The sequence below is a fragment of the Lynx canadensis genome, chromosome E1 (assembly GCF_007474595.2).
Source record: "Lynx canadensis isolate LIC74 chromosome E1, mLynCan4.pri.v2, whole genome shotgun sequence".
Classification (NCBI taxonomy): domain Eukaryota; kingdom Metazoa; phylum Chordata; class Mammalia; order Carnivora; family Felidae; genus Lynx; species Lynx canadensis.
The window spans coordinates 38683952-38697040 of NC_044316.2; the positions used below are offsets into that span (position 1 = coordinate 38683952).

The 13089-nt window shown below is 53.0% G+C and overlaps 1 protein-coding gene across 1 annotated transcript; it reads right to left on the reverse strand.

Moving 5' to 3' along the window:
* Positions 1 to 5780: 5780 nt before the first annotated feature.
* GJD3 (gap junction protein delta 3) lies at positions 5781 to 6613 on the reverse strand. Its single transcript, XM_030296875.1, has one exon. It carries the CDS (start codon positions 6608 to 6610, stop codon positions 5846 to 5848), a length of 765 nt encoding a protein of 254 aa, XP_030152735.1. The 5' UTR covers positions 6611 to 6613; the 3' UTR covers positions 5781 to 5845.
* Between the last annotated feature and the right edge of the window lie 6476 nt (positions 6614 to 13089).

Sequence of the window (13089 nt, forward strand, 5' to 3'; positions counted from 1 at the left end):
AGAGTCTCACTGCCTCGCTGCCTTCTCTTGGTGTGTGGGCAGGGACTGGGGATGGGGGCCAGGTATGAGCACCAGGGGGCAAGCTGCCTTCGGAGCCTGGCTTGCTGTGCTGGGGTTTTTGGTGGAGCAAGATAGGCCTGCCCTTGGGAAGCCCTCTGTCTAGGGGTCCACACGGCCCGTGTCAGGGAGCTCCAGTCTGAAGGTGGGGGGGGGGCAGAGGAGAAACGGTTCCCACCTGCAGGGAGTCCCCAGTTTGAGGGAGGAAGCCAGCCCCAGCTCTCTGGCAATCTCAGTCTGAAGGAGGAAGCCAGCTCCTGCCTGTAGAGTCCTGAGCCCCTGGAAGCCAGAGGTTGGGTCCGAGGGTCCCTAAGTGGCAGAGGAGCTCTAATTTGCACTTGACCTTCAGAGGTGGCAGTTGGCATGGGCACTTGGGTCAGGAGCTCCTGGCAAGCTAACAAGAACACAGATTCGGATGGAAGATTAGAAAACTAGTCCATCCATCCCTGTGCCTCCAAGAAGGACTGTCCTGCCCTCCCCTGCCTACCCCTAAAGTCACTCTGTAGGCCGGAGGCACAGAGGACAGGTTGCAGGAGACCATGGATGCTCCTGGTTGAGAGGATCAAGTGTGGCAGTCCTGTAGGATCATCAGAGACCAAGTTTGTCCACGCTTCACACTCTACACATCAAGGCCCAGAGAGAGCAGTGCCCTTGCCCAGGATCACAGCGAATTCACGGCTGATGGGGGACCAGTACTCAGGGCTCCCACCTCTCACCCAGAGGTCTTTCCTGGAATCTTGCCCCCAAAGAAGCATCGAGCACTGAGGTCTGAGGGTTCCAGGGAGGTGGCAGTGGAAGCTGTGTCTGGGGTGGGTTAGGGCGCCTGGACAGGAAGAGATTCCTGGGCAGAAAGAGTTCCTTCCGTGGGAGTCTGCCTGCCATTTCTGCTTCAGCCACCAGGTGGCGGCAGCCCCCTACTTATCTGGCCATCTGGGCAGTCACCGTGCACGTGGAGGCCAAGGTTCTCTTCCTCCAGCAAATATTTTCTAACATTTTCTTCATGAATCTGACAGAAGTTTAACATAACATACCTATCCACGTGATTTATAAAAATCACTATGCTATCACGCTGTATTGTAAAGGAGAAATGAAGGGGAAGAACTATGAATCTCAGTACGTTAATACTTGGACACAACTGCATAGCAGATAGAACATTGTCCTTCGATTCCTTCTACTTTTTTTTCTTCTGTAAAGTTTTTATTTATTTTGAGACAGAGATAGCAAGCGGGGGAAGGGCAAAGAACGTGGAAGACAGAATCCCAAGCAGGCTCCACGGTGCCAATGCAGAGCCGGAAGCAGAGCTTGAACTCACGAACCGTGAGATCATGACCTGAGCCAAAGTCAGATGCTTAACTGAGCCACCCAGGCGCCCTAAGAAGCCCAGGAAACTTAAAGAGTATGAGTAATGTTGAAATAAAAGCTGCCAGTGTATAATAAAACCACACACACACACACACACACACACACACACAATCCCCAACCACAGCCCTAAAGTTTTACTTGTGAAACAGAATCAGGTTTTGGGCTCAGGTAGTTATGGAGAGGCTTTTCACTATGTGACCATCCAGTGGGTCATTCTAAAGTCATGTGTGAAATTTCTTTTCTCTCTCCCTTTTTTTATTTTTATTTTTTTATTTTTTAAATATTTTTTTAAAGTTTATTTATTTTTGAGACAGAGAGAGACAGAGCATGAACGGGGGAGGGTCAGAGAAAGAGGGAGACACAGAATCCGAAACAGGCTCCAGGCTCTGAGCTGTCAGCACAGAGCCCGACGCGGGGCTCGAACTCACGGACCGCGAGATCATGACCTGAGCCGAAGTCAGCCGCTTAACCGACTGAGCCACCCAGGCGCCCCTCCCTTTTTTTAAAAAGTAATCTCTACACCCAACTTGGGGCTCTAAGTCACAACCTCCAAGTCACAATCTTGAAATCAGGGGTGCCTGGGTGGCTTCGTTGGTTGAGCGTCCGACTTTGGCACAGGTCATCATCTCACAGTTCGTGAGTTCAAGCCTTGCCTCGGGTTCTCTGCTGTCAGCACAGATCTCTCTGCACCTCCCCCATGCTCTCTCTCCCTCTCTCTCTACCCTTCCCCCACTTGTGCACACGAGCAAGCTCTCTCTCAAAAATAAATGAACATTAAAAAAAAAAAAAACCCAAATCAAGAGTCACATGCTCTAACTGAGGCAGCCAGGTGCCCCCAGGTGTGGTGTGTGTTGTAGGAGGGCATCTTGGCATTTCTAGCCCCTGCCAAATGCCAACAGGATTGCCTTCATTTTGACAACTGTAGCAGTGGCCCCACATTTATAAAATGCCCTCTTGGAGTTGTATCTTTGATGCTGGGGCTTGAGGTTGTCCTCAGGGACTCACAGTTCAGCTATGGCACAAGTGACATTTTGGGCCCACGGATTCTTTTGTCGTGAGGGGCTGTCCTGTGCATTGTAGGGTTTTAGTAGCATCCCTGGCTTCTGCCCCTAGATGCTAATTGCACCTTCCCCCCAGCTGTGACAAACTAATATGTCTGCAGACATTGCCAAATGTCCCCTGGGGGGAGAAACTGCCCCTAGGTGAGAACCCCTGCTGTGGGGTCTGATCCTTGCTGACATGTGCTTTGCACCGTCAGGGAGACTGACTGAAGGATGCTGACTGGGGTACAAGCTGGGAAAAGCTGTGACTAAGTCTTGGGTCTATGGGAGCTCAGGGCATTTAACCAGGCCTAGGACAAATTTCAGAAGGCTTCCTGGAAGAGGTGTCCCAGCTCCCAGCTAAATTAGGTGTAAGGGAAGGAGTTAGCCAGCTGGGACACAGAGGTGATAAATAGCTTCATGTGACCAGAAACTGTCACCAGCTCTGTGCTTTAACCATTTTGGTTGGAATGTTGGAAGAAATGAGTTGGAGAGGCTGGGATGGGCTCAGGCTAGGGCCGGTTCAGGAGCTGGACTTGACCGAGAAGGCAATGGGAGTGAAGGATCTCAAGCCAGCGAGTGAGCCGTTTGGACTGGAATTGCAGGGAGCAGAGAAGCTGTGGGAGCAATTCCGGCCACTGGTGACAAGGCTGACCCTGGTCAGCGCCTGGAGGGATGAGAGTGGTAGAGGGAGGAAATGCTTCAGTGGTAAAATGGGACTAGGTGGTTGACAGGACATGGGAGGTGGGCAGAAGACAGCCTTCAGCAGTAGTGGGTGCAGGTGGCCTGGGTGGATGGAGATACCAGCACTGAGAAGGGAACTAAGGCAGTTGGGTTGCATTTGAGGTGTTGGTGACCACACTCCCATCCCTCATTCCACTCCAGCCACAATGGCCTCCTTGCTGGCCTCAAACACCCCAGCATATTCCTGCCTCAGGGCCTTTGCACTTGCCAGCCCCTCCACCAGGAATGCCCTTCCCAGAGCCAGCTTCATGGCTAGCTCTTTGCTACATTCTGTTCCAGTGTCACTCCTCAGGGATAGTCACTGTCTGCCCTTACTCTGAGCGGTATCTGGCGGTATGTGCTATATTTATTGCCTGCTTTGTAAGCTTCACGAGGGCAGGTTTTGTTGCCCACTGGAGCCCAACATCTGGATCTGCTCTGTTCAGTACAGCAGTCACTAGCCGTACGTGGTGACTGAGTCCAGAAATGTGGCTGGTCCAAATCCAGATGTGCTCCAAGCATAAAATATACACCAGATTTCAAAGACTTAGTAAAAAAAAAAAAAAAAAAAGAATATAAAATATCTCCTTAATGCTTTTTTCATATTGATGATGTGTTGAAATAGTATTTTGGATATGCTGGGTTAAAGAAAATATATTATTAAAATTAATTTCATGTGTTTCCTTTTACTTTTTAATGTGGCTAATGGAATATCTGAAATTACACATGTGGCTCACGTCCTATTTCTATTGAACGGTGCTGATCTCGAACGTAGTCTGGCATATAGTATGTGCTCAACAAATATTTCTTGAACGAATACATCCGGAGAACAGCTGTGTATCCACATTTGAGTTTGTTGGAGATCCAGGCTTTGCACACCTGACTGATCAACATCAGAGAGACACTATTGCACACCGTGAGCAAGGATAAGTGCTTGGGCCTCTGGGACGCCTTGGGTTCCTTATCAACATATTTTACTAAGCACGACTCTGGGTCCATTGGTGGAGGAGCAAGTAATGCCATTCAGCAGAAATGCTCTGTCTGGAGAAGCAAGGGTGCCGTGGTGATCTAGCTCTGACTTGGGGGAGGGGGCCATTAGGAAAAGGATCTATTTATTTCCAAATGAGACTGAAAGGCAGGTAGGTATTAGCTAGGGTGGGGAGGGGGGTGCTGCAGAAAGAGGCTGCTCCAGGCAAAGAAACAGCACGTTCAAACATCTGGAAGGAAATTGGTCACTGTGTTTGTAGGAAGAGAAAAGTCAGTATGGTTAGGAAGCCCGTGCAGCAGGGGTGAAGCAGGGCCAGGAGAGGGCAAGACTTCAGAAGGCTCATTCAGGTGCTTGACTTACCCTGATGACAGGGAGCCCCTGGGGGCCTAAGTAGGAGGACTATTTAGAAAGACCCCTCTGGCTGCTGTGTGCAGTGCAGGTAGGGGTTTCCAGGAAGAAGAGCGCAAGGAAAGGAGGACAAAGAGGGAAGGGCCAAGGACGCAGGAGAAAATCAGGCAGAGCGGGTCGCGGCAGCCTGCTCAGGGGGGTTGAACAAAGTCCAGGGTGCAGTCACATGGTGGCCCCTGGATGTCACTTAGGGCCTGGGTGATCTTACGGAGAGCAGCCCCACTGGGGTGGAGAGGGAGGAAGACAGATGGGGACAGAGAAGAGACAGGAGCAGGACCAGAGGTGGCCATGTAGGTGGCTCTTTATACTCTCAGAGGAGAGAAGAGGGTGGTGGCTACAGGGAAATGCAGGGCCAGGGCACGTTTCAGGGCAGCTTTCTTTTGAGGTCGGCAGGGACTTAGCCGAGTTTATGGACTGGGGGGGAACAGCAGCAGGGTGAGGGGGTGAATCCAGAAAAGAGTCCTGCCCTCTGACCCTACCGCCAACCCCTACTCTACCTCCACCAAAGGGAGGGCTTGGCCACTGCCCAGGCCACAAGGTTGAGTGTGGGTGGTATCCACAAGCCCTACCGCACTGAGGCCTGCCCAGCGTGAAGGGCGCTTGCCTCCTCTCTCTGTGGGCTCGGTCAAGAGGGGAGACCTTCCTGCAACGCCCCTGCAGGTAGGGAGGGAGTCAGTGTGGCTGCTGCTGGCACTGGGTCCTGACCACCCACCCGGTACATATCAGAGATCTCTCTCTGTCTCTCATACACACACGCACACGCGGCTCACACAGGGCATACAGATGCCTGCACAGACGCAGACCTACAGGGAATACACACGCACACACAGAGAGCCCACATAGGATGTACACACACACGTACACACACGGCTCACGTGCACGCACGCAAAGAGCTCACACAGGTTTTACATGTGCATGCGCACACGCAGCTCATACCACACATATGTGCGGTGTGTGGCCACACACAGGGAGCCCACACAGAGGCCAGGCCTCAGCCCCAACAAGGAGAGGCCCTCGGGAGGCTGGTATCACAAGTACTTTTTCTGGGCACCACCTGCACCTCCCCTTCCGGCTCTGCGGTGCCCTCCTCCTGAGCACGTTCTCTCAGCCCCAGGCCTCCCCCCTGCCACCCGGATCAGGGCAACAAGGACCTGCCACAGTTCAATCTATGGGGCCCCCACTCAACGCAGCGCACTCGGGAAGTGCTGGGGACGCTGCAGGGCAGGGTCCCGGGGACAGTTCTCCGGGAAGCACCCGCGGCCCGCCTCTAGATGGCCAGGTCCTGGCGGACCGTGGCCAGGGACGCCTTGCTGTGGCCGCTGCCGCCCTCGCTGTCGCTGGCCGGCGCCGGGTGCGGGTAGGCGGGGCGCGCGCGGTGGCGGCGGCCGTCGCGCTCTGCCGCCTGGCGACGGCGCCCGGCGCGCGGGCGGCCCTTCCAGAGCAGGTGGCCCAGCTCGGCCACGCTGAGCAGCGCCGAGAGCAGCCCCACGGCGAAGTAGAAGAGCACGAAGACGGTCTTCTCGGTGGGCCGGCTCACGAAGCAGTCCACGGTGTGCGGGCACGGCGGGCCGGCGCACGCGAAGTGCGGGGCCACGCGGAAGCCGTAGAGCAGCGCCTGGCCCGCCAGGAAGGCCAGCTCGGCCAGCAGGCGCAGCGCCACGCTCAGCAGGTAGCAGCGGCGGCGGCGCGGGGGCGGCCCGGGCCCATCGTCCGCGCCGCCCGCCTGCTTGCCGGCGCGGTGCACCGAGTAGATGACGAAGAGCACGGGGGGCGCCGAGAGCAGCAGGATGTGGAAGAGCCAGAAGCGGTAGTGGGAGACCGGGAAGGCGCGGTCGTAGCAGGTCTGGCGGCAGCCGGGCTGCAGCGTGTTGCACACGAACTCCTCCTGCTCGTCCTCGAACACGGCGCCGCCCACCGTGGCCAGCACCAGGATGCGGAAGATCAGCATGACCACCAGCCACAGGCGGCCCACGAGCGGCGACTGCAGCTGCACGGCGTCCAGCAGCGAGCCCAGGAACGCCCACTCCCCCATGGCGCTGGGGACGCGGGGGTTGGGGGGGACCGGTGTCAGAGGCTACCGATCAGCGCCCCCCCCCAGCCCCCCAGCCCATGGGGTGAGGTTAGCTAGCCCTCCTCTAACTTGGGGTGAGGCAGGGGCTCAGTTAGGCTTGGGTTTAGCTGGGATTTTGTGGGAACGAGGGAGTCAGCAAGGGGGCGGGGCAGGAGGGGTTAGGAGATTCTCAACTGTGGGTGCCTTTCTCCTTGGGGAGAAGGTGCTGGGGAGGAGCCCCACCCTGGTGCTCTAGCCAGACCCCCACGGGCCTGCTTGGTTGGACCCCATGCTCCTCCAGAGTCTATATCCATAGGGAATCAACTTGACATCGGCAGGGCCAGACCGACTGCATTGTAGAACCAGAAGCCCAGCGGTGCCCTTACGTGCCCAAGGATGCTTTCCATGGGCAACCGTGGTACCTCCAACCGGGGAGTCCAGACCCAACTTAACCTGGGAGAGGTGGGAGCCAGCAGACCCAGAGGGACCTCACCTCCTTCCTTCTCTGCCCACCATTTCTCCTGCCCTTCTTACTGCAGTGAACTCCTCTCAGAATGGGGAGTTCCATAACTCTGTCATTATCCCTTGTTCTAGGGGTCCCCTGCCATCCCACTCCTGAGCGGCCCAGCCATCTCCGATCTCCTCCATGGTGTCCCTCTGCTTCCAGCCTCCCACATCTCCGGAGAACCTCCCCAACACACTCACGCAGGCCCCACAGGCTCCCCGTGCCACCGGACCCCAGCCTGACCCCACTCACCCTGTGGCTGGAGCTGAGGTGTTAGAGCTGAGGGACGGATCCTGGGAGATGGCTGGGACCTGTTACTCTCCCGGGCCCTCTTTCATTTTCCCTTTTGGGTTTGGCCAGGATAGATGACAGGACAGAATAGCCGAGAGGGGCTTGCTCTCCCCCTTCTCTTAAAGGGACAGGGTGGCCCTGTCAGTTGGCTCCACCCTTGGGAACAGACACAAGGCCATGCCCCTTGCTGGGCTTTGCAGCCCTCCCTTTCTATCCCTTACCCACCCTCCCCCCATCCCACCTGCTGTGTCTCCTTCTGGAAATGGGGGTGGGGGTTAACCAGAGCCACACCCCTTTTGAGGGAGGGGGACTCTACGGAAGCCCATGGAACAGACTCCCCCAAACTGGAAGGCCTAGATCCACTAGCAACTGACTGTCACCTTCGAAGGCAGTCTTCAGGGCTGGAGGAGGGTTTGGTGCTAGCGTTGGGGGCAGCAGATCTCAGATCTGGTTCCACCTCTGCCACTACTGGCCTTAGACAAGTCACTGAGCTCTTCTGGGCCCAGTCTCCTGGCTTGTCAGCTGAGGAGGCTGCACTGTCTGACCCCCAAGTTTCCTTGTCTTAATGCTAAGGTCCCAACCATATTATGGAGAACAAAGACAACCTGTGGCCAGGAAAGAATCCCACATGGAAACCATTAAGGCATCAAGAGTGTTCGGCACTGGTGGTTAAATAAAAGCTTTTGCTTTCTTCCTGCTTTTCTATAATTTCCAGATTTATTCTAATAAGCATGTTATTTTATAATGTGAAAAATGAATAGAAGGACTTCTCTGCCCTCGTAAGGCTCTGAATCACATTCTACAACTCTAGGTGGCAGGAGAAGCTATCCCTTAGGGGAAGAGTTAGGATGATGCGTGGTGATCTGAGTGGCTGAGGAGGGGACACCCTCAGGTTGAGACATCTTGTTTGTCCCCTCTAGGCCTTTCTAGGAATCTGCCCCACCCGCACACCATTCCCCTTCCCCTGTACACCCGCTCTGGACCAGGCCTCGCGCCGAGCCGATCACACAAATCAGCTCATTGCATCCTCTTGATGACCCTGGCAGGAGGGAAGCTGAGACTGGGAGGGTCTAAGCCACTTGCCCACACAGCAAGTAAATAGCCAGTTCCCGTCTCATGCCTGGCTTGATGGGTTGGGAGCCCATGTGCTTAAGCCCCTCACGGAACTGTTCTCACTCTAGCTTGGCTGGGCTTCCCAGGTGGTGTTCCGGGGCCTGACCATCCCCAGGGCTCTGGTTGGGTCTGGTGGGCCCAGACACGCCTGCCCCTCTCTGAGTGGGGAGGCCAAGAACCTCCCCCTCCATGACATTTCCTTTCCCCGTCAGCCATGGGGGCCTGTATAGTTTTCCATGTGTTGACAGGGACCCCCTGGCCTGATTTCAGGGAGGGGTGGGAAATGTGCCCTTCACCTACACTGTCTCAGGGGTCCTGCCCAGCCTGGAAAAACCCTCGGTTAATGATGGATGTGGTGGGGAACCCTCCGCACTGTCATGCCGGGTTCCCTTGGGAGTGGACCTGGGTGGGGAGACACTGCCTTGGACAAAGTCCAAAGGAAAGCACATGCTGGGGCCCCACACTCCAAAAACAGGATGTGGGGTGGGGGTATGGCTGACTTTCCCAACCCTCACCTCTGCCTGCTCCTGGCAAAGCTGCTCCCCGACCCCCGACCCCCAGCCCCAGCCATGGGGGCTCAGGGACACACCTCATCTCTCCTGACTGTCCAGGAATGGTCCCTGCCCTGTCCTCACAGCCCCTGCTGGGTGAGGACACTGGCCCAGCCTGGAAAAACCCCATCAGATCTGTCTGCTTTTGGGGAATGGAAAATGGCAGAGGTAGTGGGCTAGGGTGAGGCAGGAGCATGGTCACATGCTGTCCACAATCCCTGATGCCACAGGCCAGACACAGGGGACTGTACAATCTCCGGGGCCCGTCCTCCTTCCCAGATAGCGCTGTCCAGACTGAGAGGAGGTGTCACTGATGCTGCCCAGGGCTGGTGACACATGGCCCCATTCTTGGCCATACTTAAGGTCTGGAGCTGGGCTGAGAGGCCCATCCTGCCCAGTTTCATATTCAATCTCTGTCCCAGACACTTCACTCTATCCTGTGGGGGCTGGGGAGCCAATTCCCATTCTGTCACACATAGACACACATATGCAGGCACTACATGGTTGTACCCAGTAAGTGACATCATCAACACATGGCTGTATTTTCTCTCCCCGTGCCCCTCTAACATTTTTTTTTAAAGTTCATTTATATATTTTGAGAGACTGAGCATAAGGGACAGAGAGAGAGAGAGAGAGACAGAGAGGGAACGAGAGAATCCCAAGCAGGCTCCCACTGACTCAGGGCTTGAATTCACGAACTGTGAGATCATGACCCGAGCTGAAATCAAGAGGCGCCCGACCAACTGAGCCACCCAGGCATCCCAACCCCTCTAACATTTTTAGTCTTTACAGAAATGTTGCCTTTCAGTGAGGCCTTCCCTAACCTTCCTAACGGGAATTTAACCCCCTACTTCCTATCCCCTTTCTCAGCTTTATTTCCTTTGCACTGATCACTACATAACATACTTGGTTATTTAAAAATTGTATCCCGTGTAGCACCCATCTCCTCCATTAGCATGTATGCTCCACAAGGTGCCCTGCTCACTGTCCCGTGTCAGCACCTAGAACAGTTCCTGGCACGTGGTAGAGGCTGGGTGGGTGAAGGTTGGGGTGGGAGGGTTGCGGATGGGGCAGACCATCTCTGCCCCAAGACGGTGAGCTCACTCTGCCTCATTTGCTAACTCTGGTCTCCTCTAAAGCTAGTGATCACTTAAGTGGCCGATTTGGTCTGAGATCGGTAATCAGAATGTCTAGTCCTGGGTAGAAATGAAAACCCCCAAATGTGTTAACGGTAAAATTCCTCCCTCACCTCCCCCCTCGGCCTGGGTGGGAAAGGTGAGGGAGTCAGATGCGTGGTTGTGTTGGCTTCTGATTACTCTGGAGCATTCCCCGTCACTCCTCCCCCCTCCGCTGCACAGTGTCTGACCCTTCAAACTCTTTCCAGGCCTGCAAATCCTCCGGACAGGGGACCTTCGGTTCACAGGTTGTCCCCGCTCCTCTCTCTTCTCCCCGCGCTCAGCCTGTGGTTCCCAATAGACCCCTCAGGCTCTGCGGTTTTATCACTCACGGGGACCTGCTTCCCCTTCAGGCCTTCCCTCCTCCCTTGGCTCTATAATTATTTAAGATTAGGTTCGGCTGTAACAGCACAGCTACTAAACCGTGGCTTAAACAAGAGAAGCTGGTTTCCCTCTCACACAAAAGGAGGAGGGCGATGGGCTGTTCAGGGAGGAGGGGCAGCTCTGTGCCTCAAAGTCCTTGGGGGTGCAGGCTCCTTCCAAACTCCTCCCTGGGTGTGGTCCTCGTCCTCCACCATTCCTCCTCCGCCGCATTCCAGGCAGCAGATGGAGGAAGGGACGAAGGCGGGACAAATTTGTGCAAAAACGGCTCTCTCAGAAAGTCCCGGAAGCTGCCATGTGACCGACTGCTCACTTATCATTGGCCAGGATGACCTTCCGCAAGGAAGGCTGGGAAATGTAGTCTTTTCTCCCCGGTAGGTGGCCTTACATCCAGTAAAGGGGAATTTAACCCTCATTGTCGCAAATCTGCACCACTTAATGGCTTTCTCCGCGGAGGTGGGGATTCAGAGAAACTAGTTCCCCCAGGTCTGCCCCCACCCGCTGAACAGTTCTATTTAGGTTCTCAGCGGATTGGATGGTGCCCATCCGCATTGGTAATGGTGATCTTTACCCAGTCTACTGATTCAAATGCTAATTTGTTCTGGAGACACCCTAAGAGACACACTCAGTAATATTTAAAAAAAATTTTTTTTTCAACATTTATTTATTTTTGGGATAGAGAGAGACAGAGCATGAACGGGGGAGGGGCAGAGAGAGAGGGAGACACAGAATCGGAAACAGGCTCCAGGCTCTGAGCCATCAGCCCAGAGCCCGACGCGGGGCTCGAACTCCCGGACCGCGAGATCGTGACCTGGCTGAAGTCGGACGCTTAACCGACTGTGCCACCCAGGCGCCCCTCACACTCAGTAATATTTTACAGGCTATCTGGGCATCCTTAACCCAGTCAAGTTGACACCTACAATTAACCGCCACACAGTTTTTCAACACAGCTTGCGGACATCTTCCTCAGATTTGCAATGGTGCGGGCGGCCCATCGGTAAGAAACACCTGAGATCGATTCCTGGCGTGGTACAAGTTCAGCATCATTTTAGAACTGGAACCCATTTATTACTTTAAAAACCTGAAAAAAATTATAGTTATTTTCATTTCGAATAAAACCATGTAACACTGACTATTTTTGTAAACTATAGGAAGATGCAAAGAAGAAAATGAGATCACCCAGATCTCATTATCCAAAGAAAAGCAGATGACGGTTTGCTGCAACTTGCAGTTGGCCTTTCAGTGCACATAGCATTTGGTCTCAAACTTCAGTTTGCATCAGAATTAACGGAGCGCTTTTTAAAACAGGCGCTTTTAAATCACCGGGTTCTGGAGTGGGCCTGATAATTTGAATTTCTAGCAAGCTCTCAGGTCATGCTAATCCTGCTGGTCCAGGGAGCACACACACACACGGAGGAGCACTGATATGTACTCTACACCTTTGCTTTTCCAAGTAGGCTCTCCAAACAGCAGCACTGACATCACTTGGGGAAATTACTAGTAACACAACTTCAGACCTCACTCCAGGCCTACTGAATCAGAATCTGCAGTTTAACAAGATCTCTAGTGGATTTGTAAGTGCAAGTTTGAGAAGCTCTGGTTTATATTTGAGCCTCATACTATCTAAAAGATAGCTTTTCCTATTTTGTTTACACGCAGCGAAATGCACCATTTTATAATATAACTTAATGAGTTTTCATGCATTATACAGGATAGTTTTTGTATCTTTTTTCCCCCTCTACCCAACACAATGACTTTCCTGTGCTATTAAATGTTTTGGGAAAATATGACTTTTAATGACTTGGTAATACATAAGGGTGTACCAGTTTAACCAATTCTTCCATTGCAGTACACCTATTCTGTTCCATTTTTCACCAGTGTAAATAATGCCACGATGAATGCTTTTGGACACAAACTTTTTGTTTTTCGGACTCCAGAATAATCTTCCAAAAGTGGAATTACTGAGGAAAGAGGTGCTGGATAGGTCAGAACAGATATCCCTCACTCTAGAAGTAAAAAATGCATGCAAAAATTTTGTCTTTGGGTTTTAGGAAAAATGGCTAGGAATCACTTAAAAAATTCCCCTTCAGCAAAACAGTGGGATGCAATGTATTTAAAAAAAACAAAAAGGATAGGGCACCTGGGTGGCTCGGTTGAGTGGGATTTTTCTTTCTGTCTCTAAAAAAATATAATAAAAGAACAAAAAGCCTTAGTAAGCTTATTGTATTATATATCAACTAATGCAAGTTTTGAATCCCTTATTTTCCAAGTATTCTTTTGTAATTCTAATTGATGTAATATGTATTTATTAAGCAATGTTTCCTGTGTAGGAGAAATAATTACATTCTATAAAGGGTTTAAATGTGTACGACCAAGTTTATTAGCACTAGAATTTTTATCTTCTCGAATGTCTAGAATGAATAGTCAAGAGATGTATTTACTGAG